The following is a 27777-nucleotide window of genomic DNA, read 5'->3' as shown; positions in this document are numbered from 1 at the left end:
TAAGGCGACTGAGAACAGCTTCATAACATCAGCCACATCCTTCCCCAGTCATGAATGTGTCCCATAGATCTGTTTGTATTCCATCTCTAAGCATTTCTTAACTTGATCCTTCTCAACCAAGGGTTGATCTTCCTTGCTCTAGCCTTTTCCACTGGTCTCAGGGGCCTGCAATTCCCAAAGCCTGATCTTATCAGTAGAGACCAAAGCAAAGAAGCCATGGAGTACCTCAGCCTTCTCCATGTCCTTTGTCATGAGGACTCCTGCCTCATTTTTCAGCAGCAGGCTTACGTTTTCTTTAGTTTTCCTTTTGCAGTTGATATACCTCTGGAAGGCCTATTGTCCTCTACATCCCTTGCCAGGTTCAACTGCAGATGGCTCAGCCTTGTCCTTCCTAACCCCACCCCTGGCCATTTGCATGGAATCTCTATGTCCCTCACAGGTTATCTGTCCCTTCTTCCACCTCTTAAACATAACAGCCACCTTCCATACAGATTTTTCACAGAGGATGGAAAACAATGGGTATGTGTTGAAACAAGAGAAGTTCAGCCTAGAAAAGGAAAAACCTTTCCCCCACTCCATGCACGCTTTAAGCGGCAACATGTTTTTATCTGTCGTGTTTACCTATGGCACTTCTGCACGTTGATCAGGACACATAGCAGTTGGCAGTGACGTAAAACACTACTTATACCATGCATTGTCACTTGATCAGCAATGCAAACCGATTCCCAGAGGAACTTCTGTACTAGAGCAAGCATTTTGAGATACTCAGTACTTGTACCTACCACACCTGAATTGGATTTTGACCAACCTATAACATAAAAGAACAGAATGACAATTTTTAATAGGCCATTTTTTTTATTGAGAGTTAAGATCATGTCTCCCCATGGTGCGCAGAACGCACTGTGAAAACAAAATACAGAAGATCGCTTTAGTAAATACACACTGGTTAAGCAATGCTACTTTTTGGCAAAGTGCTGTATTTTGTCGGTTTTCAGCTTGTGTTAAACTATTAAAAATAAGAGCCAGACATTCTTCCGTATCAAAAGGACTGCTACAAATAGAGAAATGGCTCTGGAAAGAAGCTGCCATATATGCATAGACTGATTTACAGTATTAATCCTAAATGAAATGTCCCTTTTCAATCTTCAAGTTTGCTGTGTAGAAGGCACAGTTTAAAATGCAAATCTGTCTATTGACCAATACATATGAAAATACAGTTTCAGCAAGATTCATGAATATCAATCAGTATGAGACAGTGCAAGGCCTCCACTTTTACAAGAAAAAAACACACACTTTAATACAATTCAAAAACCATATAAAAAGCCACACAGCTCACTATTAAAACAGAAAACCAAAACAAATCTAATTGCCCAATTGCTCCAGGCACAAAACAGGGCTAGACCAACATAAATACGTAAAACAAATTAATAAAAAGCCATTGATGCAGTACTATCTCACACAATAATATGGTTTCCAATATTACAAATTGAGAAGCACAGCTTTGTGCAACAAAACAGTTTATATCCTGAAAGATATAGGTTTTCATCACCAGAAAGTCATCTAGTAATGTAGTATAAAAAGATCAGTATCTCCCAGTCCTAGGAGCAGTCTAAAGTTGCATTCACTTGCCTACTGAGAAGAACGGACCAAGGCTCTCATCATAACGCCTGGGAGCCTTATACTCTCCACTCCATCTCCCCGTTAAGAGTTAAAGGATTACTTGCTCCTTCCAACATGGGGAGGTAGAGACTCCATCTTCCTTCATTTCACTTTAAGAAAATTAAAGCTGAAGGAAAGAAGTTACTTTTATATGAAGGAAAATAATACAGGAAAGGAAAGAATTTTCCTGAGCTAGAAAGTTGGCAGTGAGGAGAAAGAAGTTTAAGCCAGACAAGAAGTTGGAGTGATAAAGGTAGATAATCTGAGGCAAGTAAGAGTATTCATGTACAGACAAGAGATTGGTGAAACTACAGCTATTTGCAGATAAACCAGAGTATTTGGACCACAAGAGAATTGTTGTATGGACATGGGCCTGTACTGCTGAAGAAAGTATTAACAAAACCTCTGTTTTGGAAACTCATGATGTGACCATTTGTGTTTTCTTTCACTGTCCATGTGAATTCAATGTGTCTTAAAAAAAACCAAAACAAACTAGTGTATCCAAGAAAGCACCACTTGCTTTTATACATTTAACTATTTATCAACATCCCTTTGCAACAATCCTAACTAATCCCAGTGAAGCAGCACAAAAATGTCTGCAGTAAAGCAGAGGTTGTAAATGCTATTTCCTGTATACTAAATACATTCTGCAACAATTCCAGCTGCAAAACATGCAACAGTATCACTACATCAAGGTCAATCCAAATTGTCAGGGTTCTGCTTCAGTGAAATGGAAGCATTTTGCCAAATTTAAAATACTTCATAGGTCTGGAATAATTCACATTATTGATCTTGCCTAATTTCAAAGACTCCTGACATGACACCTTATACTAACTTCTGTATAAGGACTACTGGAAGACATAGTTGAATGTAACGTTAACACTTTAACGCCCTAGGCACTAAACACAAGGAAAAAAAACCAGTAAGTCACATTAAGCACCAACAGAAAGGGGGATAAACTTACTTATACTTCCCCCCTTCTTTTGGTGCAGATTTCTGCTGCCTCACCTCCCTAGCCATTTAATCTACTTCCCAGACAGAGCTATCAGGGTTTGGCAAGCCACGTGGCTGCTGTGTAATACGTGTTCTTTGTTAACAGGTGAACTTGACATTACTTTTTTTTTTTTAAGTGCCTGCCAACTTCCAAAACATCTTGCACAGTGTTCTTAAAAAAACCTACTTGTTAGTTTTGAATGGCTTTTCTTTCCTGTTGGCCCACAGAATTGCTATCCAGTCCTTCTGCCCCCAATGGGCTAGGAGAACAACCAAGGCTGATCTTAATTTTTTTTTTTTTATACATCCTGCTATCACTGTGTTTAGTTCCGTAAGACTGTTTTTCAGCATGCTTTGCTCCCTGCCACACACTGCCCTTCATTTCCAGTCACAATTAACTGAGACTTCATTTTCATAGAAAGAAAGAGAGAACATTAGGAGAACAACTGATAAAAATCTTCCTTCAAGCTACTTTTGAGCTACTCTCAATCTGTAAATACAATACAATCTAACAGCAATTAGCAGCTCAGAAACAGCTATCCATCAGCCTGACTTCTTTAAAGAGCAGTCAGCTACTGATGGGATTAGAAGAATGGTGAATCCACCATCTTTTTCCTTTAACTAGACTAGAGATTAAGTGAAATAGGGTAGAGGAAATAACACCTTTCAGAGACAGAAAAAGAAAGACTTAGAGAAAAGGAGTAAGAACTCAAACTGTACCAAGTCAAACCCAGTTGAGCTCTCTGGGTTGTGCATCTGCATTTAACCCATAGGTCCACTTTTCCTTCCACTCCACTGAGGTACTACATCTGTAACACCAGCGCCATATCATACTGCAACAATATTGCAGGGGGGGACATTTAACCCTTTTCTGATACCCATATTAAGTACCCAACACACCTACACAGACTCTACTAACACAAGGAGGTACTAGGCAATTTAGATTAGATGTCCTTCTTGTAAGAGTTCAGCATAGCTTTATGTAATACCCACTGGCAGCTATAGTATTTCCCTGTTAGAAAGTAATCCTATATGCTGAATAGAGACAGATAAACAAGCTGTCAAGTACTGGTCATTAAAGCATACAGCTAACCTCAAATTTTCTAACTCCACTTTCGATTAATGCAAAATGTAACCGATTTCCATCTCAGTTAAGTTTCTTTAAAATACCAACTAAGAACCCATCTATACATCATAGTTCATAAAACAGCAAACAAACTATTGTACTGATAGGCTTCCAAGACATTGATATTTATCATCAATGTTTAGGACTTGCTGCACAATGTTTGGAGATTTATGTGTCATTTCAAATGAATGCAACACTAGTTATGATTGTGTTTGAGGGATTGATGATCAGCTTCAGATTGACCACACTTACCTACACATGAAAACAAGAGCAACCTAAAAAACATTTAGACCATAGAGTAAAACCACAAGAGCCATCAGTAATTGAACTGACGCTGGCAAGGCTGGTGAACAAACAGTCCGTTGTGCTTGATTTGCCGAGAGTGGCAATCCCTGGTAAGGTTTTGGCGACGGAGACTGTTTCTGTTGAGATAGTTTCTTTCATTATGTTCTTTTACCCAGTGGGTAGGACGAAAGCCCTTGTTTTTTTCCAGAAAAGTTGAACGACTAGCAAGAGCTGTGACGTAGCAGTGAACACGCTGTCCTGTTTCATTTCGGGCCTCCAGTCTAGAAACATAAGCAGATATCAGTCATTACTGAGTTGCATTGGAAAGATATGTGAACTATGGAGGGCAGGAAAACATGGACATCAACACCTAGCATTTCAAAAGGGCACCCTTATTCTACTGGGCAGAGATTTGGGCTGAGGTGAGGTCAAGCCACTTTAGGAAAACCATACTGGTAAGTAATGCGTAGTGCTACTAACTCATTTGTAGAATGAGAGCACCACAATAACCTTTGGACTACTGGTGTACTGCGGTATTGCGCCCTTCCTTCCTCACCCCACCTCCCTAAGCCCAAGACGCAATATAGATCAGAAATATAAGGGAATGTGTGTCACACTGCTCCAGCTTTAGAAGACTTGGGAGTTATCTACTATGCAAAGTTTGTTTTAAAAATCTTCTTGAACATAGGTGGTTCAGCCTGAAAACAGAAGCACGCTAATGAAAGCGTGCTTGGATTGCCAACCACATAGGTAAATCCAAACAGTGTTCATGCAGAGGAATGGGAAAGATAGACCAGTTGTGACACACACAGGAAATTACTTAGAAGGATTTTTCCTCAACCAGCCCTCTAGATTTCATGAGCAAAGAGTCAGCAGTTTTGGCAAACCCTTACTCCATCATGCACTAGTAAAAAAACAAACCAGCAGCCTATGCAAGCAGAGACTGACATATTGAAAAAGGACTTCCCTACTTGTCAGAACAATCACTCATGTTTCCTGAAGCTTCCAGAGTAAAGCTAAAAATAGCCTGGCAGTTTTAAAAGCAAAACAAATCCCGAGTGCCACAGCTGGTGTGAGCCCAGCGGCATCAGAGTTGCTTGCCTCCTCCCTCCCCATCCAGGACCCAACTACTAGCTGTCAACTCAGTGGTGCCCAGGAAAGATATCTGCAAAACCAGGCATGAGCAACAAGTCTCTTGGAAGTCTGCTTTTCAGCACTAGCATGCCTCTAATAAAATCTCTTCTTGCATTTATTGGCATCTACAGAGACAGCATGCAATCTGGTCTGCTGCACCCACAGAACACCCTTGCAGCCTTGATCTTGAGGTCCTGCAGATGCCTGGCACAGAACTGAGCTCTTCTGCCTCACCCCCACTGCACACTGGAGCAAAGTACTCCCTGTCAGCAAGGGACTACTCCCTCTCCTCTACTTTTCTTTTAAATATCCAAATCCACTTGGTTTTAGCTCCTTGGCTAGCTTGAGATGACTGACTGAAGCCTACAGTCTCCAGAATAGTCATGTGTGACATGTTGGTTTTTCCCCTGTTCATTCACTGGCTATTATCCCAAACCCAGTGCTTTAAAATACAAAGCAAGAAATAAGTGAATAAAAGAGCACAAATCACAGTGCCTTGTAAACACTTTTTCTATGCAGATTATACCAGTTTAATTTGCATGAGCGTGCCTGCAAATATGGGGCTACTGTTTTGCCAAATATGGGGCAATCCCTTGACATGTGCAGAAGTGCTGGAACTTCAAACAAAGGCTTTCTAGGGAAAGCTGTAAGGGGCTGGGAAGCCACACCACACTCTGTTACTAGAACCTGTATTTCCTAAGCATGCCCTTGCTGCAAGTCATTAGCTAGTGAAGAGCATCAACTGCTAATACAAAGTACTGCAGTTTGTCATGGAAAGATATGACTAACTTGATGAACAGGGGGAAGTTTATACAACATCCTTTTGCTTTGAAAGGAATTTAAAAGGAGCAAATAGATTTCCTCTGCAAAAGGAGAAAAACTGGTTTAACATTGGTGGTTGAAGAGATTTAAGCTTTTGCCCCTTTCATCAAATACCCTTCCAGCACTGGTTTGCAAACCAACATTCTTCTACTTGCCATCTTAAAGTGAAACTGGGATAGCAGCGGTGGTTTGAATTAGCTAGAAGGCCACTTACTCTTCCAAAATGTAGCATTTTGGTATCTTAGTAGTTGCCTTTGGTAGCCTGGCACTAGTGAGCCCTGGACACTGAGAGAACAGGGCTGATGAGCCTCCCTCGGTGTTGTCAAAATGTCATTTTAGAGGGGCTGTGCCTATAGCCAGACCGTTGCTACATATGTTTGCTGCTATGCCCCAGCATCTATTTTGCTAGAAAGCATAAGTGTCCTGCTAGTTGCACTACAGAGCCAGACCTCACAAGAAACATTAAAGGCTTCAGACCCTACCCCAATTAATATTTAAGTATTTTTTCTGCACTTAGCATTTTGGCTTGTTAAAGCAGAAGTAGTTAGGCTTGATCGAGTAACATCATTTGGCACAAAGGTTAGTCTTAAAACCAGTATTGTTTTGGCAGACAAGGCTCTAGAGGAAGCAGTATTGCTAGCAGCCTGATCAAACAAAAAGAACTGTCCCAAAACAGTAGTACTTACTGTGCCAGTGTGCCTTAAGCAGCTTTTCTTGGCCCTACAATGTTAAATGGCCAACCATTAAACCACTAGAGACTTCAATGCAGTAAGTTTCAAAAGCTGTTTTATCAGTGTCATTGATTTTCCCAGTTTCTGTAATTCACCTCAGCTTCAGACTTAAGTCTACTCCCAGTTCTGCCACCCAAAATAATGCTTAGAGAAAAGTCTAGATCCTCTGACAAAGCAATAGCACAGAATTAAGTGTGAAGAGACTCACATACAAGCTGAGGATCATTGCACCTTTAGCTTCCCAACACAGTAAAGCTGCTTAAATGTACAGCATAATATAACACAAGGTTCTTCTCCAGAAGACTTTATACCAGTAACCCTAGTTCACAAGTCACTGAGAAAAGTCAGAATCTTACTTTGCATGTTACTATCCACTATAATTGGCATTTTAGATAAACTGATCTACTGTCTTTCACTGCCTCTCAGCCTACAGTTCTCTTGCAGATTCCTTCAGACCCTCATTTTAAAGGTGCTGTGCAGTCCTACCTTTCCCCAATTTAAGTTAAGCTACACCCTCAATGCTTAACACCACAAACTGCCCTTCCAAAATATTTATACAAATCCCCCATTCTCTGAGATGAATGGTATCAGCACTGTACTTCAATATTATACAGCAACATGTCATCTCAGTCATCTATTTCTTTGAACTAAGAACTTTAAATATGACAAGGAGGTGATCTGAAAAGACAACAGGCATCTACCTGCAGCAACTCTAGCACTACACTCAAATTTTTTTTGCCCATGTAACAAAGCTTACTATACTACAATGATTATTATTTTTCCCAATTGTTTCTAAGTGTAGGCACCAAATGGGAGGAAAAGTCAGTGTTTGATGTTAACCAGGATTCACAAAACACCCAATTATTTCCAAATCAATGAATGCATGGGCAAGTGTGGAGTCACGATGGCAAAACCACTCTATTTGCGTACATCTATGTATACCTGATTACATCTTGAATCCGTTCAGAGGAGGGCAACAAAGCTGGTGAAAGGGCTAGAAGGAGTGTCCTGTGAGGAGCAGTTAAGGACTTTGGGCTTGTCTAGTTTGGAGAAAAGGACGCTGAAGGGCAACCTCATTGCTCCCTACAGCTTCCCAGGATGTGGAGAGGGAGGTGCTGATCTCTTCTCCCTGGGATCCAGTGACAGGACACATGGGAATGGTTCAAAGCTGCTCTAGGGTAGGTTCAGACTGGACATCAGGATGCATTTCTTTACTGAGAGGGTGGTCAAACTCTGGAACAGGCTTCCTAGAGAGGTGGTTGATACCCCAAGCCTGTCCATGTTTAAAAGGCATTTGGACAATTCTCTTAAGAACATGCTTTAAGTTTTGGTCAGCCTTCAAGTGGTCAGATGGTTGGACTAGATGATCATTGTAGGTCCTTTCCAACTGGAACAATTCATGTCTATTCTATCATATATCACTACACTCATATAGCCATATGTACTGGGCAGTTACCACTAAAGCAGCAGTGCACAGCAAACATGCACCTGCAATAATTCTACGTGGGTGGATATTTAGGACACACACACAAAAAAAGAAACAGCACAACTTCTTACCCTGCTAAAAGCAGAAGTTTGCAGCACAATTTCTACCTCAAGGGGAGTAAGTTTTATGGAATATTTCAGTTTGCTTTTATTCCACAAGCCACCTGTGGAAAAATTTAATCCTGTCCTAATCTACCACTAGGTTGAGGAACAAAAAAATACCAAAATAGACTTCCTTGTCAGGACAGTTAAAGTAATTATTTTCTCATCTCACGAGGTGACTAAAATGGTACTGACTAACAGTTATGAAAAATATACATAGCTATGGAGGGGGCAAAGTGCTTTCAAATCTACGTTATCAGCTATACAGTTAACTGCCACTGTTTCAACAGAACTGGAGCATATTCTGTGAGGGACCAATTAGGCTCCATAAATATTCATTGCAGTGTCAAGGCAGCATATCCAACTGTTTCCTGACACGGTCAGCTTGTATAACATTTTTCTAAGCAGACAGGCAGGCAGCCCTGACCACCCTACCCACCTTGTGTAGTATTCATGCTTTATTCACTTGCTCTGAAATAAGCTGGAAAATTCAGTATTAAGTGTCTAAGCTAATCAAGCAGAAACCAGATATTTTCAGCAACAGAGCTCCTTGATAAGAGTAGTCAGACATACCTAGGACTACCTGGGCCATGAAACTCCTCATCTCCACATCCAGTCTCATTAAGGCTGTGACAGGTATTGTGGACAGCATACACAGACATGCTGGGATGCTCTATTAGGAGGTTCTCCATCGGACTGGTTTCCACTTTGATAGTGGTTAATCCACCTGCAGTAAAACATGGGGGCGGGGTGATAAACCAGCTCTCCTCCATGGGACACGACTCAAACTGGATGAAGCAAGACTCGCTGGCCTCTGGCAAGTGTTCCAAGGGAGACGGTAAACAAGAGAAGACAGGCGAGCCGTCCACGGCTGATGCTTCAGCGATGTCCACTTCTTCTGCGGAGCAACTAGTGCAAGTGTCTGCTGTAGGTGGCCATTAGTCAGTTGAGAGGAACCCATGGATGTTGGTGATTAGAGGAGGTCGAAAACAACAAGGTTGCACAGAGCCAGAAACGGGATATATAAAAAAAAAAAAGAAACAAATAAACCCCTATCAGCATGTACACGGATTTTTTTTTTTTAAAAGCAAAAGGAGGGGAAAAGGGAGTTCCCTGACAAGCCATGCTAGACATGTAAAACAACAGTTATCAGTAAAGCAATACAATTGCATAATAAGTCAAACATTTTATCTGTACAAGTGGTTCTGCTGAAGCCCGTGTCAGGCTTATAAACCTGACATCACTTTTCTCATCGGTTTGCATAACACGTTTCAGTACGTTTGTTTGGAAGACACCCTATGCTCTAATCCACGCTGGTTTTGCTTTGGTAAAGTTTCTCCCAAGCTACTGTTTCTAGGCAGAGCTTACGTTTGACAGAGATCTTACCTATAAAGTCAACCAGAATCCACTCGTCATCTTCTTTCTCACTGAACTCTGGTTCTTGGCTGGACAAGCTATCAATCTCTCCCATGAGCATGTTATTTAACCTCTGGAACATTACTAAGGCAGGAACAAGACTTTGGCTGGTAGGTCTTTATATCCAAGGTTCAAGGCACAGCTCACACTGTACTAGCAGAGTGGCATAGACTTGAGATTAAAGTGCATAGATGCTTTATCAGCTTAGGTACAGGACATGCAGAGGCATGACTGGTAAACAGATTACGTGAAACCTGCAAAAAATGATGACAGGGGTCTTAATGACAAAGCAATCGGTAACATCCCCAGGGAACAAATTACAAACCCTCTCGTTAGTGCAGTCTGAGGTACCAGTGAACATTTTTTTCCCCTAAGATGAGAGGCAGCTTCACCAGCATTCACCGTTCCCTCCCAGCTAGATACACACAGAAGAAGCCTAGGTTTCTCCTCAGAGCTCAGCACCTTCCTCCTAGATCCTCCTCCCTGTGCAAAGGTCTGTTTAGCTGTCAGAAGTCCCCACCTTCTCCTATGGGAGGAGAGGACTTTTGCACAGAAGTCTTGTACCTAGGCTCACCAGGGTGCTCCCCCAGCTCCCTATCTCTCATCCCATCACACACAGTTTGGGGCCACCGCCTACAAGTTAAGGCAGTAGGAAGGTATGTCCCCTCTTCAGGTTCAAAGTGTACCACGTAGCTACCAGTGAGAATAATTTTCACAGCAAGTGCCCAACCAGCAGTGAATGGTAAGTCTAAGTAACAAGGAAGAATAACTCGTATACTTAATTAAAACCAATGTTTATTTCTCAGTACACTTCCCTAAATCTACATGTAATTAGTCACCATAAGCCCGAACTCTACAGTTAAGATGAAGTTAAGATGAAAAATCCCATGATTACTGAGAAGCTGAATGTTCAACCACCTCAGATCAGCATGCTGACAGCTTTTGAATGTTTATGTATGAGCCAATAAATAGAAGCCATTACAGTAGCCAAATAAGTAAAGACCATATGTGAAAAACATTCACCAATGTAACTACAAGTTAATTTCACCATAGTAATATTTGAACTATCACAGCCTGTCAGAATTATTACAGATTAAATATCTGTTTATTAATTAAATAGAGAAGAAGATACGCATGTAAGAACATATGAATGTCTGCATTCAGAAAGGGAGTAAGACACGCTACACCAGGCAAACCCAGCCATTAAAAGAAGATACAACCCATAAAGAATATTATTTAAGGCCAGTATACCCCGCTTCACCCTACAACTCTTAGGCCACACTAGAGGGTTATTTCGGACTCCTACATCATTTTACCCCAGGACACCAGACCCCATCACCTACTTGTTCAGTGCAAGGACAAGCACCTGCTCCATACATTATTGCTTCTACAAGCACTTAGGCAGCTACTTCCTTATTCAGATAGCACAAAAAGATAGGATTAGAATTTAAAGTAGTCTTCTGAAGCAATATGAAAAGGTACAGTGTAACTCCCAAAGTTATGCATTCTAGTTCTTTGACAGAAACCATCAGCTGCAGCAAAATACAAGACTAAGAACAACTGGCTCAGCTGCAGTAGTGATAAAAGGCCATTTTTTAGGACCACACTTGAAAATGAAACATCCGGTGTCTCTTTAAGAGAGCTAGAAAAATGATCAGAAAACTAAAGAAAAATGCTAAAATTTAAGAAATGGAAAGGCTTAACAGAGGGAAGGAAAAAAGTGACAACAGTAGTCAGTTACATGAAGAAAGAGACAAACATTTATTTCCTTCTACATTCACAGCAAGCAGAAGTGGCTTTTAACTGCAGTAAAGTTCATTTTTCAGTGGTTACCAGCAGGAAACACTTTTAACCATTAAGGTTGCTAAGCCGTGGATGGGTTACCTAAGGAAACACCAAATACCCACAGTATTCCTAAGCATCTTACTGAGAAGGTTTGAGTGCTCCAATTCTAGACAGAGCTTGCCACTGATGAGGAAATAGACTCTGAAGCCTGTAGCTTTCCAGTTATCTTCCACATCCATCCCTAACCCTCCTCTGGCACAAGGCCTAGGAACAAAAGAGTTTGTTTTTTCTCTAGGTTAACTAGCAAGCCATAGCACAATTACCCATCAGTGCTGGCTTTCCCCACTGCCACACACGTGTTGCCTCTTTCCCAGATCTAGACTGGAAGTACCTTCAGGCGAGGGCTGGTTTTTTGTCCTGCACGTGGAATAGAGCAAGATGAGAGCTCACACTCCTGTATTAAGTCTCCATAGGCATCACGGCAACATCAACTAATTAACCTCTAACAAGGAAAAGGGAGTTCACTGTTCCTGAGAATGCAAGCTAAGCAAACTACAGTTTTTGACCCATAAATGTCTTTCTGCAGATCAAAAGTAGGTTGTCCCATCTCACCACTTCCCCCATCCCAAGGAGGATCCAAAAAAATTAAATCTGAATCTTTAGAAACTGGTTGATGTTTTGATATCCTTTTGGACAAGTGCCTTTAGAAATGCCACACCTGCATGCTATTGTATAAATCAGATGGGGACCAAGAGGTGACACTGTTATCAAGGGCCATCGTTAGGGGAGGCAAACGGGACAGAGGCTGAAGGAGAGGTACACCAGTCCTTCAACTGGAACTATCAGCTGCAAGAAAAGACAAGACTAGGAACAACTGACTCAGCTACAGCAGCAATAAAAGGCTGTTACAGATAACGCATCCAATATACGTCAACAATATTGTATTGCTGCATAATAAAAGTATTTTTTTCCTTTTCTTCCTCTTTCTATCTTAGCAGGGGAGATAAGATGTACGTTAAACAAGAAAACCCGAAAAAACTCCTCCCAAACCGTTTCTGCAGTTCTGTTACCGCTTGGCTGCTGATCTTCCCGTGCCCTCTCAGCCTTTTAATTGCCACCAGGAGGCTCCAAAAAGCCGCTTTCAGCGGAGCCGGCGGGTGACCCGGCAGAGCCCGCAGCAGCTGCGCACCTTCCCGGCTGCGCTCCGGAGCCCAGCCCCGCCACTGGGGAGAGGGGGGGTGGGGTGGGGGGAAGTGGAAAGGACACGACTACCGGCTGCTCGACAGCCGGGAAAACAGCAAAACCCTCCCGGCCGCGGTGTTTTCCGAGGAGAGAGAAACCGGGATGGATTCACTGGGAGACGAAAGCTCCGATGTTGCTTTTCACCGCCTCTCCCGGACCACAGGATACCATTACACCCCCACCGTGCATGAAAGGGAAACACCGGCAGCGTGCTCTATCCCAGCCCCGCTAAACAAACTCACCCGAACCGCGTTGCTCCCGGTTCCGCGGCAGCACCCACTCCGCGTCCCGCGGAGCCCTTTGTTGTTATAGCCGCGGCGCGCAGCTGACGGCCCGGCCGCCTCGGCCCCGCCCCTCCCTTCCCCTCCGCCAATGGGCGCCGCCGTCGACTGTCGCTAACGCACGTGACGGGCGGGCAGGGACGCGGTGGGGGGGGGAGGGGGGAGCGAGGGGGCGGGGCGGGGCCGTTCGGCCCCGCCCCGCCCCCTCGCCCCCCCCCCCCCCCCCCCCCCCCCCCGCGTTACCAGAGCTGGTGGCTGCGGATAAATTTGCTAATTTGGTGGACATAAAGTGCTGAACGCACCGAGGGAGGAGGGGGAATTCCGTTAAGGTGGTAATGACCTGGTTAAATATGTACAATCTTGATCTATAGAGTGGTTTGGGTCGAGAGGGTTCTTCAAAGATCCAACCCCCCTGCCATGGGGCAGGGACACCCTCCACTAGACCAGGTTGCCCAAAGCCCCATCCAACCTGGCCTTGAACACTTCCAGGGATGGGGCATCCACAGCTTCTCTGGGCAACCTGTGCCAGTGCCTCAACACCCTCATAGCAAAGAATTTCTTCCTGGTATCTAAATCTCCCCTCCTTCAGCTTAAACACATTCCCCCTTGTCCTATCACTCCATGCCCTTGTAAACAGCCCCTCACCATCTCTCCTGTAGGCCCCTTCAGGCACTGGAAGGCTGCTGTAAGGTCTCCCTGGAGCCTTCTTTTCCCCAGGCTGAACAACCCCAACTCTCTCAGCCTGTCCTCACAGGAGAGGTGCTCCAGCCCTCTGATCATCTTCATGGCCTCCTCTGGACTCGCTCCAACAGCTCCATGTTGGGGGCCCCAGAGCTGGACACAGTACTCCAGGTGGGGTCTCACCAGAGGGGAGTAGAGGGGCAGAATCACCTCCCTTGACACCTTAGCTGGGCTGTAAGGTTTCCAAGTCACACATCTGAAGTCCTAGAAAACTTGTGCATTAGGACACCTACCCCATCCACTCCCTGTTTTTCTCTAAAGAAAAAAAAAAAGAAGAGGCGATGAACATAAATGCAGTGCTCTTCTGAGAGGTGAGCAGCTAAAAGGAAAGGAATCTCCAGGCGGTAAAGTTACAGTCCAGGAGAGCTGGCGTAGCTGTGCTGCACACCTTCTGCCGCTTAATAGAACTCTGAATATATCAGCATATTGATAGTCACTTCAGACTGCAGCGAATGCCGGCTGGGCAAACATCTGTGTCCTTTGGAAAATGCTGAAATAAATGGGCGATGTGCAGCCAAACTGTTTTACATGCAACACGTCTGAACAATTTAGGATTTTGCATGGTTTCACTAGTACTGAGTAACTTGATTTGTAGCAAGCAATAATAACATTTTCTACTAAAATACAAGGTGTGCAACATGAGTGTGTTACAGTTGCTGAGGTCCAAATAAACTTCTTGAGCTTTTAACCTCTGGGTTTAATGATCTCTTTTTTGTACATTTACTTGTTTGTTGGGTTTTTTGGGTTTTTTTGCTTTTTTTTTTTTCCCCACTGAAAAGTGTCTTCCTGCAGCTGGGAATAGGCTGTGTAACTTGACTGACAAACTGCCTCGCTGTACAATTTGCAATATTTTTGCAAAACCTTCAAATGTCTGGTATTTGAAGATACTTTTCTAGGCTGAACTGACCCTTCCTGAATTATGAGATTCAGCTTTATAACATCAGCACCATCAAGGGGTGTAAACCAATTGTACATTTGACTGAACTTTCAGTTTATAAGTTGAAGCAACTCGGGAAAAAACCTACAAAGTCTCTTCGACTGTCAGTGATTGGGGCTCCAAGACTGAAGGGGGAAGACGAGATGGCAGAAGCAGCGCGTGTCTGTGAATTCAAGATAGATGAGACCGAAAATTAAATTTACAGAATAAATGCCCCAAAGGATTTATCTGTATTGCAAAATTACATTGTGTTAGAACACGTTAATTAAGGCAATACAAAGCACTTAGTGTAGACAAGAACTGTCATGTTTGGCAGCTGGGTTGCCTTGGGTCAACAACAAAAAATGTTAAACATCATAGTCTTTGTTTATATTGACTGTTATATTAAGCATTACATGTTAATCATTTAACATAATGTATTTTTCCAGTGTAGGCAAGCCTTAGGAAGGCTTGGGTTGTATTTGAGATACAGTCTCATAATGAAGTTAAAAGGCCAGTGTTTATATTTTTTCAAGTCCCCTGAGAAGTAGTTAAAGGGATAGAAGCTCTCCTCTTTCTGCAGTGCTGCTCTCAATTTCTTTCCTCTCCATTTCACTTATTTCTTAATTCCCTATTGTCACAAAATGGTGGAAACAATGGACTTGCTTATTCTTTCCTCCAAATCGCATCGCTGTTGGTAGGAGAGGAGAGGGGCAGTTCTGAAAGCTACCCTTCTTCTCAACCTGGCAACCAGCACACTTTTGGTCCAGAGCTGACAAGTACTTAGACATGTGAATGGTTACAAATGAAATTAATTACATGCGTGTACTTAAGTACCTGCTGACCAAGAGCCTAGGTATTTCATCCTGCACTCACTGAGGTCAACCACAAATTTTCTGGTGATTGCAGTGGTGCGCATTGTGGTCTCAGATGCTTTATCCGAAGTCTTTCAAATCAATCGAAAGACTTTCTACTGATTCTAATGGTTGTTAGATCAGGCCGTCAGACAGCAAAAGAAATACAGTCACTTTGGCCTGGGGCTACTGGACACAAAGTTGACTCAGAGGCTGGCTTTCCCTTGAGGAATTTGACTTTTAGATTTGCATTGCAGAAAAAAAATATCTGAAGAGATCTCTGGAGCAAGGGAACCATTCATCTTTCCAATAATATGTGCCCTTGCATGATTCTGAATTATTGGTAGGAGTTAGCAGAGTCCGTTGTGCTTTCTGTGTGCTCGGTGGCAGCTTAATGGCACAGCCATTGCTGTGCCTGCAAAAATTCCCCTGTGCATCCAGAGTGCTCTGTGTGTCATAGGAATAGTAAATGACTGGGCAGCGTTCCTCTGTTATTTGAACTGTATTGATTTTTCAACATCCTACGCATTAATGCAAGGCATGACCTATTGTCCGTGTTCCCACTGCGATGAACTACTACAGCAGTATTTAGCAGGCACACTATATGTCTAGCCACGGAGTACAGAAACACTGACCTTCCTACCACAAGACCTGCGAGTTACAATGAGCGCATTGAGCTTGTAACAAAGCACTGCCATGTGTCGTGCCTCTAGGAGAGGCCCTACTCCGCAGACGTGCCTGCTTAAATGGTAGGTAAGAATGCAGATCGATCTCCCTATTAGTAACATTGAGTAGCAGGAGGGAGAACGACGCCAAATAGAGCTTGCACAGACTAAAAAAATAAACTCCCTCTAAACTTTGGAGAAGATATATCCTCCAGATAGAGAGAAATAAAAATTCTTTCCAAACAATGTGTAACGAACCACTTGATATCACTCTGAGGTACTTGCATGAACAAATCCATCGTTCCCATGCAGCGTGAACCTGGTGTATCTGAACAGGAACCTCCACCCCATTCATCTTTGCCGATACGTGTGTCATTGGTTTAAGTTCAGTGCAGCACAGCTACCAAACCCAAAGTTTCAGTTTAATGTTCAGTTAAAAACTGATGCCCTGAACCTAATCATGACCAAAACCAAGTCTAACGCCTTCTGCTCCACAGAAGACAGCCTCCATCTGGCTGCGGCAGAAAGCCCTGTGCTGTTAGGAAGAGATGCTGTGTGATTCTGCAAGACCACTGCTGTTGGTAGGTCTTGGCCTGTCCTGCTAAATTCAATATGCAGAAATAGTGGGGCATTATGATTTTAAAAATATCTCCAGTTTATGATTAACCATAATGATTTTTTTTTTTTCTCCCTATGGAAAAGATACTAGCTGCTGTTCAAGAGTCCAAGCTTTTCCGTCCAAATTTAGGCACAAACACTTCAAACCTGTTGTTTAAATCACAAGCAGTCTGAAGAGATCCAAGCTTAAAAAAGCAGTCTGACATTTGTGTCCTTGCACAAATGTCAATCCCTTTTTTGAAAGACGACTTCTAGATTTAAACATCAATCTCAATTAAAACGGGCACTGCCTTTTCTGCTTTCCTTCCTCTGACTTTAGTTCGTGCAAAGGTTTCTGCAACATTGGCTTAAAGATACCAGATTGATTGTTCCTGCCATAAGTCACAAGTTTCTAATGCTATTTTCCCAAACAGCAAGTTGAAATTTTGAGTAAGAGCAGGCCTTTCCAGACTTTTATGCAAACCAGGTGTTAGAGACCTGTTTCTGTATTACTAGAGCATGAACTCAGCAAATTCAAGAATCCAATTTTGACATGACTAGGAGCCTCATGATTTGGCTGAGTGAGATCCAAGGAGGCAGAAATTACTGGATATGATTCTCCAAACCAGACTGAAAGAGTTGGGGGATTCAGTTTTCTGTGGAAAAACTATTATCTTAAAACATTAAACCTGTCGCCCTTTTCAGAAAAGAGTCCTCACTTAGAAAAAACTCTTTTTCCTTAGAATCTGTCAAAACGCAATTCCTGCTTTTCATATTGTTCGAGAGCAAACCCAGGTATAATTCTGTCTTCAAATTGCCATTGGCAGGAAGCCATTGTAAATCATAGCCAGATTAAAAAAATAATGGTAAGCTTTAGCCACACATTGAGCTCTTTTCCTCCATTCTGTCAAAGTAAAAATCCTCTCAGAAGTCAGTATAGATTTCCAGGGTCTGAATAACTCTGCTTTTTTCTAGAGCACCTTTGGTGACTGCATTTGAATCATTAGCTCGGGCTGGAGCGCACCGGGCATCTCAGCAGGTAGTGCCGTACCGCAGTGCCAGCCAGCGGAGAGTCAGAGGCAGATGCCTCTTCTTCTGTCATTATGTGAACGATTTTTCTCCTGAGCCCAGAGGCATTCATCAAACATTTTCCATTGGGATTGTCTGTCCTCTTTCATGTTTGTCTCTTGTACTCAAAAAAGTCCGGCATATTTGCACTGCTCTTGCCTGAACCTGTCCTCTGCTTCAGCACTCGGTAATAAAAGACCCTATTGTACCTCTGGGTACAACCAGGAATCGTGCTCTTCTGCTGTTTTCTTCTTTGCCCTGTGATTAGAGAGGCTTTCCAGAAGCACACCTCCCACCCAACACAGTCAAGTAAAGTGTTCTTATCATCCAAAGGACGAAATGACCCCTGAATTTTTGACTATGGCATTGAACATGCATTTGTTATGTTTATGAAATTCCTACATGCTTCAGATGTTTGATGGGTTATTACCATGGTTATTGTCCTCCATTATTTTTGTTCTTTATTTCAGTGGTGATGTCAGGATGATGGGCATCCCACAGTCAACATATAGGCAAGCCTGCTTGATCAACTACTACAGGTTGAGTTTAGGAGGAACTTACCTTGGTGCCAAAATTTATTTTCCTATGCTGGATTTATCTTTGTAACGATTGCCAGTTAATGTTCAGTGAGAGGATAAGTAGATTTCTCTGTCTGTAGCATATCTGTGCTTTAAATCATGTGGGAAGGACAGACAGCACGCAAGACAGCTTCCTCCTTAAATTGTCAGCCCAAAGCAGGTTTTGTTGTGCGGCTAGCCATGCTTAAAACCCTTCTGCACAACCACAGAGTCAGCAGACACAGACTGTTCGCATCTCTGAGGCATTTTTAGTCTCACCAGCAGTCCATTTGTTTCCTTTCGTCTCTCCCACTGATTCATATGCTTCCTAAAATAGTGAGCACTATCTTTGTTCTGGTGTGACGAGTTACAAAAGAATTAGCAACATCAGTTTAGCACCAAGTGATATGAATCACATCATATGCTTGGATGTGCTTGGATTTCAACTGTAAGACTCTATCCAATCACAAATTACCATTATTAGTGAAAGATCTCTTAGTCTTTGCAGAGTACAAAGCCACACACTCTGATTCTGCATTGTTTTTCTTTTCAGCCATGGAAGTTTCTTGCAAATACTGAGCCCAACATTTCTCAACTTAGCTCAGACTGGCCCCAACAGATTAAAAAAAAAAAAAGGCCAAGTACTTTCGCAAGAAGATCAAATAATGTCTATTGCAATGGAGCTTGAGGCGATCACAGTGGATAAAAAAGACGTGATCTTTCCTGCTCCGAGGTCTCAGGTCCTGCATCAGCAGTAAAGACAATCAATAAATTAATACTTCACAACATCCTTAGCTCATATGTTCAAACCTAATTTTAGCATGGTATATATACAAATATATATGTGTGTCTCTGTGTATTTCATAAATTAGTTACACAGTGTATTACAGTATATATGTATGTATATGTAGTTACACATGGAGGAACTGACTTGTGATCCCAAGCACTTATTGACAGGTTCTCTGTCTTGCTTAGGTCAGACACGATGAGCACCAGCAGTCTGTGCCAGCTGAGCTCTGCTGAATGAATAAATAGCATGGGAGGTCTTGTCTGTTGGGCTAAGCATTTCATAGAAGCCAGGTGCAAGAGTCATCGTTGCATACCGCATCGCTGCAACTCAGAATATTACAGTCATCTGAAGAACTTTTTTCAGATAGCATTTTAAAGCTGGCTCTGGGCAATAACAAATTAACGAGGTCTCAGTCTCTGCAAGATATACGCTAATGACACCTCCAGGCAAGAGACAGATCCTGCACATGCCCTTCCAGTCTGGAAAAGTTAGTGTTTGCAGAAAGGTATAGCTTCCCTGCATAACAACGTAACTCCCCAGGTGACAGCAAAGATGTTAGTAAAACGTGCCAGCAAGACTGTCTTGTCCAGCCATCACAGCAAGAAACCTGCAGTTCCAGGTTTAGTTGTTAACCTGTCGCGTGGCTTTGGACAGACTACGTAACTGCCTAAGTTCCTCATACGTAGGATGTGGTCAGGTAGTCAGGCACTCCACCAGGATGATGCAAGAGAGTTGTTTGCACTTAACCCTTTTTTCTATAGCCTAAGAACTTTTCAAATAGCTCTAAGTTGTTGGAAAGGTTCTTGGATAAGATGAAGGAGAGCTGCTCTGGGGGTATTCTTCCAGCTGATGGGTCAGCTGGTGTGTGGTCCAAACCCTAGGGAAAGTAAGTTAGTATGCTTCAATTCTTAAACATATACACCAAAACAGCACATCTCGGCTATGAGTGACTGACAGAATGTGACAGTCATGCCCTCAGTCTCCAGGCACCTGGTACCCCCCAGGGCTCGACCCCAACAGCTGATGTGCTACGAGCCATTTGCCTCACCTGTGCCAGTGCTTCTAAACATGCTACCTGATGTATTTTAAATATACATCTTTCATCCTGCTGTGGTGAAAGTATTAGAAACAATTTTTTATAACAAAATTCCTGGCAGAAGCAGGGCCTTAAGAGTGTCTTCCAGGGTTTTTGGAAAAACATCATGACTGGTTGTGACAGACTGAGGAATGTGTTGTGAGAAAACAGGCAGTTCAAGAGCAGAGCTAAATAGAAGACACTGAAGTTGAAAGAAGTCTTTTTCTCTGTGCCTGAATTTTAGACGTATTATCACTCAAATGTCAGTGCTTGAATAATTAAGGTGGTGTAATGAGATGTAATTGCCAGAGCGGCAAGGACAGTAAACATAACTGTGCTATTATCAGGACAAGTTGAGCTTCCAATGGTGCAACAGGTCAAACAGCTATTATCATACCACCCTACCTGGAATAGGGTAAGTGAAAGGGCCACGTGCACGCTGAACATGAACATACCGTACCTGGGCCCTGGAACTATAATTAGAGCAAAGCTGAAGGTTTATAGATCCCAGGCACAAAATAGCGTGATAAAGCTTAAAAAAAATTTGAAAGTAAGTTGGAAGAAATATAAGTTTGCTATTCAACAGATCAATGTCATGTTAATTAACTTCATAGCTGGGACTGTTAGTGAAAAAAAAAAAATAACATGCTATTTAAGAATAGGAAATCCAAGATTTTATGTCTGGTCAAGAATAATCCACTGCAAAAATACAGACTGAGGAGCAAATGAGTAGGGAGCAGTCCTGCAGAAATATTCTGGAGGTTGCATACTCTTTCAAAAAAAGCAAACTACAGACTGAGAGGTACAAATATAAACAGAGGCTACAAAATACGTGAAGTAATTCTTCCCCTTTTCTCAGTACTGGCAAAGCTCAGCTGGACCTCAGTGAGCCTGGCTTGGGGCACCATCCTCAGGAGAGATAAAACACTTGTTGGGCTACACAGGAGAGCAATGTGTATGATCAGAGCTCTGGAAAAACACAACTTACATGGGAAGACTGGAGAAATAGGGGGTGCTGGCTCTAGTGAAGAGAAACCTGACAGAAATATGAGACCAGTCTTCAAAAATAAAGATATTGCAGATTAATAAGACATTCCATTGCAGCAGAAATAGACTTTGGTTAGACATTAGGAAAAACTTTCTAAAAATAAGGCTAGCAATGCATTAAGCTAGATTGCCTGGGGACTGTAAATCTTTTTAAAAAGAGATCAGATAAAACTTAGTCAGGAATGACAGAGATAAAATTAATCCATCTGTAGAGAGTGGGGTGGTATAGATGACTTCTTGAGATCCCTTTTCATCTGTGTTTTCCATGATCATCCAAAAGATGAGCGTTTGGTTTTTTTCAGACTTGTTTATTCATGCTATTCACTTGCTTCTTCATCTTGCAGACTGAAATCCCTTTGTTCAGTCCCAGTCAGCAATGACTTCAGGTTCTTCTTGTACTCCACAGCGACACAAGTTGCAAAAACATCAAGACAAAGTTTAAAATGGTACTAGTTAACTTTGAAGCGACAATCATACTAGTCAAAATACTTATCATTGGCTGCAAATCAAAAGATTTCATGAAAACAAGTCTTAAGTCATGAGTTTCAAGTAATTTGCGTGGTCCCTTTGGCACTTCAAAGATATCACGCTGTTTGAAGTGTGCAAGTTTACTGGGATGGGCAAAACAGAGTCAGGAATAAACCCATTTGGATCCACTCTGCAAAGCAGCTGTTCCCACTCTGGCGTGCTGCAGGGGAAGCAGGAGACCTGTTACCGCTTCACTACGCTGCCAGGGCCCATCGACACTCGGAGCGACTTAGAGTCCCTCTAACGCAAAGGCGATGGCAGGTGGATTTAAAGTCTGCCCACAGTGCTCTCACTGAACGACTGGGCTCCTCCGTAGGATAAATCTGAGACAAGCTCAGCAATTTAGGCCTCTTCCTGCTTCCATGGATGCCTTTGGTGTTTTTCTTCCCCCAGTGTTCCTACAGCTGCAGAATCAAAGCCTTGAACAGCTAATCCTCCTGCTTATATCCTGGGAGATTTGGGCAACGTTTGACTATGTTTCTGTCTCCATGTAATTTTGGTTATTACTAAGAGAATTTTAGCTCGCCTTCAAATTATTTCAACTCCATTACAGTGATCCTTGTTGCAACATGCTAAGGCACTTGGCTCCAGCAAGTGCCTTATAAAAAGGAAAAAGTGCTTCTGCCTATTATGATTAATATTATTTTGCTAAATGTGGAGGGTACTTTGGCTTCTCTCCCCCCAGGTTGCTACAGCAACACACATCTGTAAGGAGTCATTCTTCTAATTGTGTCAATTAGGCTTATATAAGTGTAATTCAGTGATCCAAATGCTGTGGAAAGCACGGCTTGAGGTCTGGCCGAAGATGAACCTCATGTTCCAAACACTAACGAAATTATTTTAAACTTCCTTCTGGTGTAATTGTGTTAGTCATGGCGAGCAGGAAGCAGCGCAGGGCTTGCTGAGCTGGGTGGGTTTGCTTGCTTCTCCAATGGAAAGGAGCACAACAGGCGGCTTCAGAAATGCATCTCTAGAACAGAGGAAACAAAAAGTGAGCTTGCATTCTGTTGGCAATACATTATTTTATGATCAAGCAAAGGAAATTAGAATGCAAACCCAGCATGTGACGATGGCAGATTAACGATTAGTACTTTACAGCTAAATGGTGCCAGATTAATGACTAATACTTTACAGCTATACATTGCTTTTCACATAAAGCCAATCTGTGAAATACATATAGACGTACAAGTCAACAACAGTGAAAGTACAGCAAAAGTCTGACTGACACCTTTGACTGGAGCAATTTGAAAGCTGCAGGGCCATATGGAAACTTTCCAGACAACAGCAGTGCCTTTCTCATGCAAGAAAACTTCGCTTCTTTCCACACAATAAAATTAAATGAAGAACTTTGTACTAACTAGCTGCTTATTTTATTAGCTCTGTCCTCCAATGGTGTTTTTGCAATCCAGATTATTATGTGTGAATAACAAGCTCTTCATGAAAACTTGGTCTACATGAGGCAGTTGTCATCAAAATATTAGTAGAAGACACTGACTTGCTGTTACATGACATTACACCACCACACTTGCCATGTTTCGCTGATGGTGTGACTCATCATAGGAGTTTGCTAGACTGGCTATTGAAATGCCATCCAATTACAATAATTGTGGGCTGAAACCTCCCAAAACAAAGAAAACGATATCTTTAAAGTGAGACAACTATGTCTAATTACAGCCTATGATGGTCATATAATAATATAACTGTCCAAACATAACAGTATGATTGTTCAAATATGTAACTCTATTCATCCAAAAGAAATTTAAAAGTTTCAAAAATCAACACACTAACTCTTCCCAGATTCTCATCCTGTGTTGCAATGGAATTACAGATCAGGCTGGAATATTACTTATTGTGTAGAATATGGAGTAGCGATCTTTTCACACAATCCTTTCAGATTACAGGAACGTGTAAAAACAGTACTTTGAACAAAAGCTTTTCCTCGCTTTATTTTTAATGCACAAAGTAACTCACAGTTGTGTATGAGTAACTCACAGCTGTGTATGTGTATGAGATTGATCTTGAAATGTTTTTATGTTAAAAGAGGATAGTGGCCTATATAGGATAAAAGGTGAGAAAAGGACCCCCTACATTCACAAATGCCACATCCCAATGCCAGCCACATTAAATAACTTGCTAACTCTAGGCTAAAATAAGAATCACCATATACGGAGTAACTTATTTTATCTTTGCATCAGGTTGCTGAGTGCTGGAGTCTTTGGTGAGGAATTAGACCATGGAGCTGAATGCTCAGTACATGAAATGGCAACACCGAAATGCACTGGCTTCCCTTTGTCAAAGAGGGTGTGGGGAGGGGGCAATGCGGGGGGAAGGAGGTGACCAGAGAAGTTCCCCAGCTTAGCATTTCCAGTGGAAGTGTTGACCTACGTTGACCTGCCTCCCAGAACTGAAGCTGTGCCATACTGATGCAGAAAGGATTATGTCCCATGGTTTTTAGTCGTCAATCTTCAAACCTAAAGCTCCTTTCTCCTTAGGGTTCTCAATAATTCTTCTGTTTCAGCAACCAGAGAATCACCATAAACCACCTTTCTACATCAGCACTTTTTCCTCTTCTGTGCTTTCTAAGGGTGTTTTGTCACTGATCTTGTCTGCCCTTTCACTATTTTAGCTGCATTTAATTAGCACGACCATTTATAATGCTCAGAAATTGAACTCTGGACTGTTTGTGGATTTGAAAACAGTTGTTTTTTAAAAGGTGTTTCAGAAATGCTTTGAGATCCCACATCACCAGAAAAATGTGGAGAAGTGAAAAGCAGGGCAGTAGCTAGGCATCTCATTTTTCCAGCAACTGCTGTACTTTCCTTGTTATTACGGTTGGCTGATAAGGGGCACTTTTGGGGGAGAATGTTTCTACCTACCACTGCAGATTCCAGTATCAAAATTCCTACGTACATTTGTGCCCTGAAGTCCTCTGCAGAAGATCCTCCCAGTTCCTGCCCAAGTATGTCCCCTCTCCTAGGCCCCCTGGACCGGCCAAATGGCTTTGGCCAAGCAGAGTTGGGAGGGATTCTCTTTGAGGAGTAAGAATGCCATCTGTAAATCAAGGATGTTAACTGCAGAACAATGTAAAGTTTCCCTATCTGTGATAGCTCTGCTTTGCAGATTCCTCACATGCTCAGGGCTGGGGGATGCAAAATAAAAACCTTGAAAATAAAGTTGGCATTATTCCCTGGCTACATGTGTATTTTACTATCTGTCCGCTTCCCTGAAGCACTTTGTAAGTTACTTCAGTTTGGTGTGCACAACCAAAATGTCAGCTTCCTTGTTTCCTCTGCAGTTTTCTTCAGTACTTTCCATTTCTACTACATCATACGTACTCTTCCCAAGGATACTTAAGTGTTTTCTGTTGATCCAGTGAGGACTGGTACTATCATTTACATTTTTCACAGTCACAGAATGATAGAATCAGTGGATTCTGTCAGAGTCTGGGAAGTGCCTGTAGACATTGTCTGGTGCGTCCCCCCTGTTCAAAGCAGAGCCAACTAGAGCTATTCTCTACCCCATGCTTAGGCTTCCCTCTGTCATGTAAGGGGGAACTGTGCGACGGTTGAAACAGTGGGATCCTGATGTGAGACGGAGCAGAGCAATGTGACAGGGTGGAAGCACTCTGTGTGACCTCTAAGGAACCACGTTGATGTTCAGAAGGGAACATGGCTGCCTAAAGACTAGGCAGAAAGCAGTTTGAGTGGGCGTTCAGGCCCTGCTTGCTGATCTGAGGAGCTGTAAGTGCCCAAGATTTTGTTGGGAAAAAATACTTAGACACCCAAGATCTTGTTTCCATGTGTGGCTGTAGGTGCCACTATCTCAGTAGAGCCGGCTGCCATAGCATCTCTGGCACATCAGCATCCCTTACCTCAGGGACCAACCCCAGGAAAGCCTGTATCCTCTCAACACTACTTTTAAAAGGAGTATAAATAGAACAAGCACTGCAGTGTCTCAGGAGCCTACATGGATGTCTCTACACTATATTCTGCAGTCCTGTCCCTACAATTGTTCCCTATGCTCTGCACTGTATGAAATTGTCAAATCATTTAAGGATATTTCAGCTGGGTTGGCAGCCCTGCACCCTTGCACAATGAGTTTCAAGAAGAAACTTTTTTTTCAACAAGAAGCTTGCAGGGTTTGGGGCACTATCCTGCTAAGCAGCTGACTGCACGGCCTGCTCTCACTGGGACTGTCTGGCACCGGACAGGAGGGGCTGGGATGAAGGAGAGAGAAGAGGCTAGTCTCCTAACATGAGCAGGGAAGGAGGCTGCCACCGGAGGGCAGAGAGCAAAAGTCGAGGTGGAATGAATCCCTGTCTGTGTCCTTGCAGGTCTATAACTTTTGGACATGTTACTACCAGCCGTTGGTTACAGGTGAGCTTCCCAAAGCATTGTCTCATCCCCGGAGACAGGCACGCTGCCTGGCCTGGAACACCGCAGGAGTGCCTGTTCTGCACAGAGTTTTCTCTGAGCCCTTTTACAAGCTGTTACAAGGGCCTTGGAAGCAGCAAAGGTGCCTGGGATGCTGTAGCACTGCCAGCAAATCTGTAATGTTTTGCTCAGCTGCCTGGGAGCACACTCAACCCTGCAGGAGTTTGGAGCCTGGTTAAAGTTCCTGAACAGGTCAGGGGTCAGGCTGAATTGACCATAATGAAGAGGGATCCCCTCAGGCCACCAGTTTTTGAAACAGCAGAAGACAGCAGAAAATCCTGGCTTGTGTGTGGTGGAATGTACCCAAGCGCCAAAAGACGCCGTCATCTTGGCCTCTGCCAGGGTAACCAGTTTATGAATTACCCTGTTTGACTGACAAGGCTCAGGCAGATTGGGGCACAGTATCCTTCCTTGTTCTTGCCAATATAGACCCTCTGTGGCAGGCAGCAAAAGGAACATGGGTCCTACTTCTGTCTCTTGTTTTGGTGAAACGGCATCGGGCAAACTCCCTTACAGCTCAAGGTGTAGGACAGGGCACTCACAATGCCAAGTGCTGCCCTTTACCTCACTCTAACACACCAAAGCAGCAGGCACCAGCATGCCTGCGCAGGGAGCGCAAGGCAGAGGACAAATGGCAGAAGAGGGAGCAGTCCATACCCAGCCACAGCAAGTGCTGCTGGCCTCATCCTCTCTGTCTCAGGTAGCAAAGGTGGAAACAGGCTTGTAGATGTTTCCCCAGTGGGACAGGTCTCGTACCACCCTGTGTCCCTGCTAACGTGGTAGTGATGTGCCCTGTGCACCCAAAAGGCCTTGAGATGTGAACACTAAAGATGCAAGTCAATTAAAATGACTCGGCCCAGGGATCATGAAGTGTCAGCCACTCTGAGACGTGACCACTGCAGACAGTGCACATGTTGCCACAGGAACCCAATGAGAGGACTTCAGAAGCCAAGCTGCCAGCCTTGTGCTTTAATTACTCAATAATGCTCCTTCCTGTAAGTTCCTAAAAAAAAAAGAAAAAAAAAACCATAGGAAAATCCAGAGACCTCAGTAGAACATGATAAGGTTCTGGAACAAGTTGTTCTCCTCTATTGTTGCCTCTTTGCTGAAATGCCTGAGGGCTCTCTCATCTTGCTGTATCTGCTCTCATTTCTTTCCAGAGTTGTCAGGGACAAATCCTAGTGATGGACTTTCCCATTATCCACCTTCCCTCCTTCTGAGCACTAGTCTCGTTTGCAGGGGTCCAAGCAAAAAGATATAAACAAGAGCAGTGTTCACAACAAATACACCTGCTTCCAACACAGCAGACACAACATTTAGTTCTATTTTGGCTCTGCTGAAAAAACATTCACTTGGTGGATTCCATTGAAATCCTTGTTATATTTGCAGTTGATTTCACCTGCCTGCCAAAAATGAGTTTGCACACCCCTAGCTTCCTCTCTCTC

The 27777-nt window shown here is 43.0% G+C and overlaps 1 protein-coding gene across 5 annotated transcripts; it reads right to left on the bottom strand.

Annotated features, from left to right (window-relative positions):
• Window positions 1-835: 835 nt before the first annotated feature.
• Window positions 836-13145, bottom strand: TP53INP1 (tumor protein p53 inducible nuclear protein 1). 5 transcript variants are annotated; one of them, XM_075743681.1, is made up of 5 exons: window positions 13023-13145; window positions 9724-10007; window positions 8911-9262; window positions 6706-6739; window positions 836-4344 (listed from the first exon to the last, which is right to left on the bottom strand). In XM_075743681.1, exons 2-5 carry the CDS (start codon window positions 9833-9835, stop codon window positions 4327-4329), a joined length of 516 nt encoding a protein of 171 aa, XP_075599796.1. In that variant the 5' UTR covers window positions 9836-10007; window positions 13023-13145; the 3' UTR covers window positions 836-4326. The 5 variants fall into 5 exon arrangements, with proteins under 5 accessions (XP_075599796.1, XP_075599799.1, XP_075599794.1 ...); XM_075743684.1 differs by having other exon boundaries at window positions 8911-9259; window positions 13023-13131; XM_075743679.1 differs by lacking the exon at window positions 6706-6739 and having other exon boundaries at window positions 13023-13131.
• Between the last annotated feature and the right edge of the window lie 14632 nt (window positions 13146-27777).

This window comes from Balearica regulorum, chromosome 2 (assembly GCF_011004875.1).
Source record: "Balearica regulorum gibbericeps isolate bBalReg1 chromosome 2, bBalReg1.pri, whole genome shotgun sequence".
In the NCBI taxonomy this organism is placed as follows: domain Eukaryota; kingdom Metazoa; phylum Chordata; class Aves; order Gruiformes; family Gruidae; genus Balearica; species Balearica regulorum.
This window is presented reverse-complemented; position numbering and strand designations above follow the sequence as displayed.

What these genes read in the sequence shown, in the direction of transcription:
- TP53INP1 (XM_075743679.1), bottom strand. Translation starts at nt 9,835, where the DNA reads ATGTTCCAGAGGTTAAATAACATGCTCATGGGAGAGATTGATAGCTTG. An exon ending in GATTCTGGTTGACTTTATAG is followed by an intron (nt 9,263 to 9,723) that starts GTAAGATCTCTG and finishes GGCCACCTACAG; the next exon opens with CAGACACTTGCACTAGTTGC. An exon ending in CATGGCCCAGGTAGTCCTAG is followed by an intron (nt 4,345 to 8,910) that starts GTATGTCTGACT and finishes TTATGTTTCTAG; the next exon opens with ACTGGAGGCCCGAAATGAAA.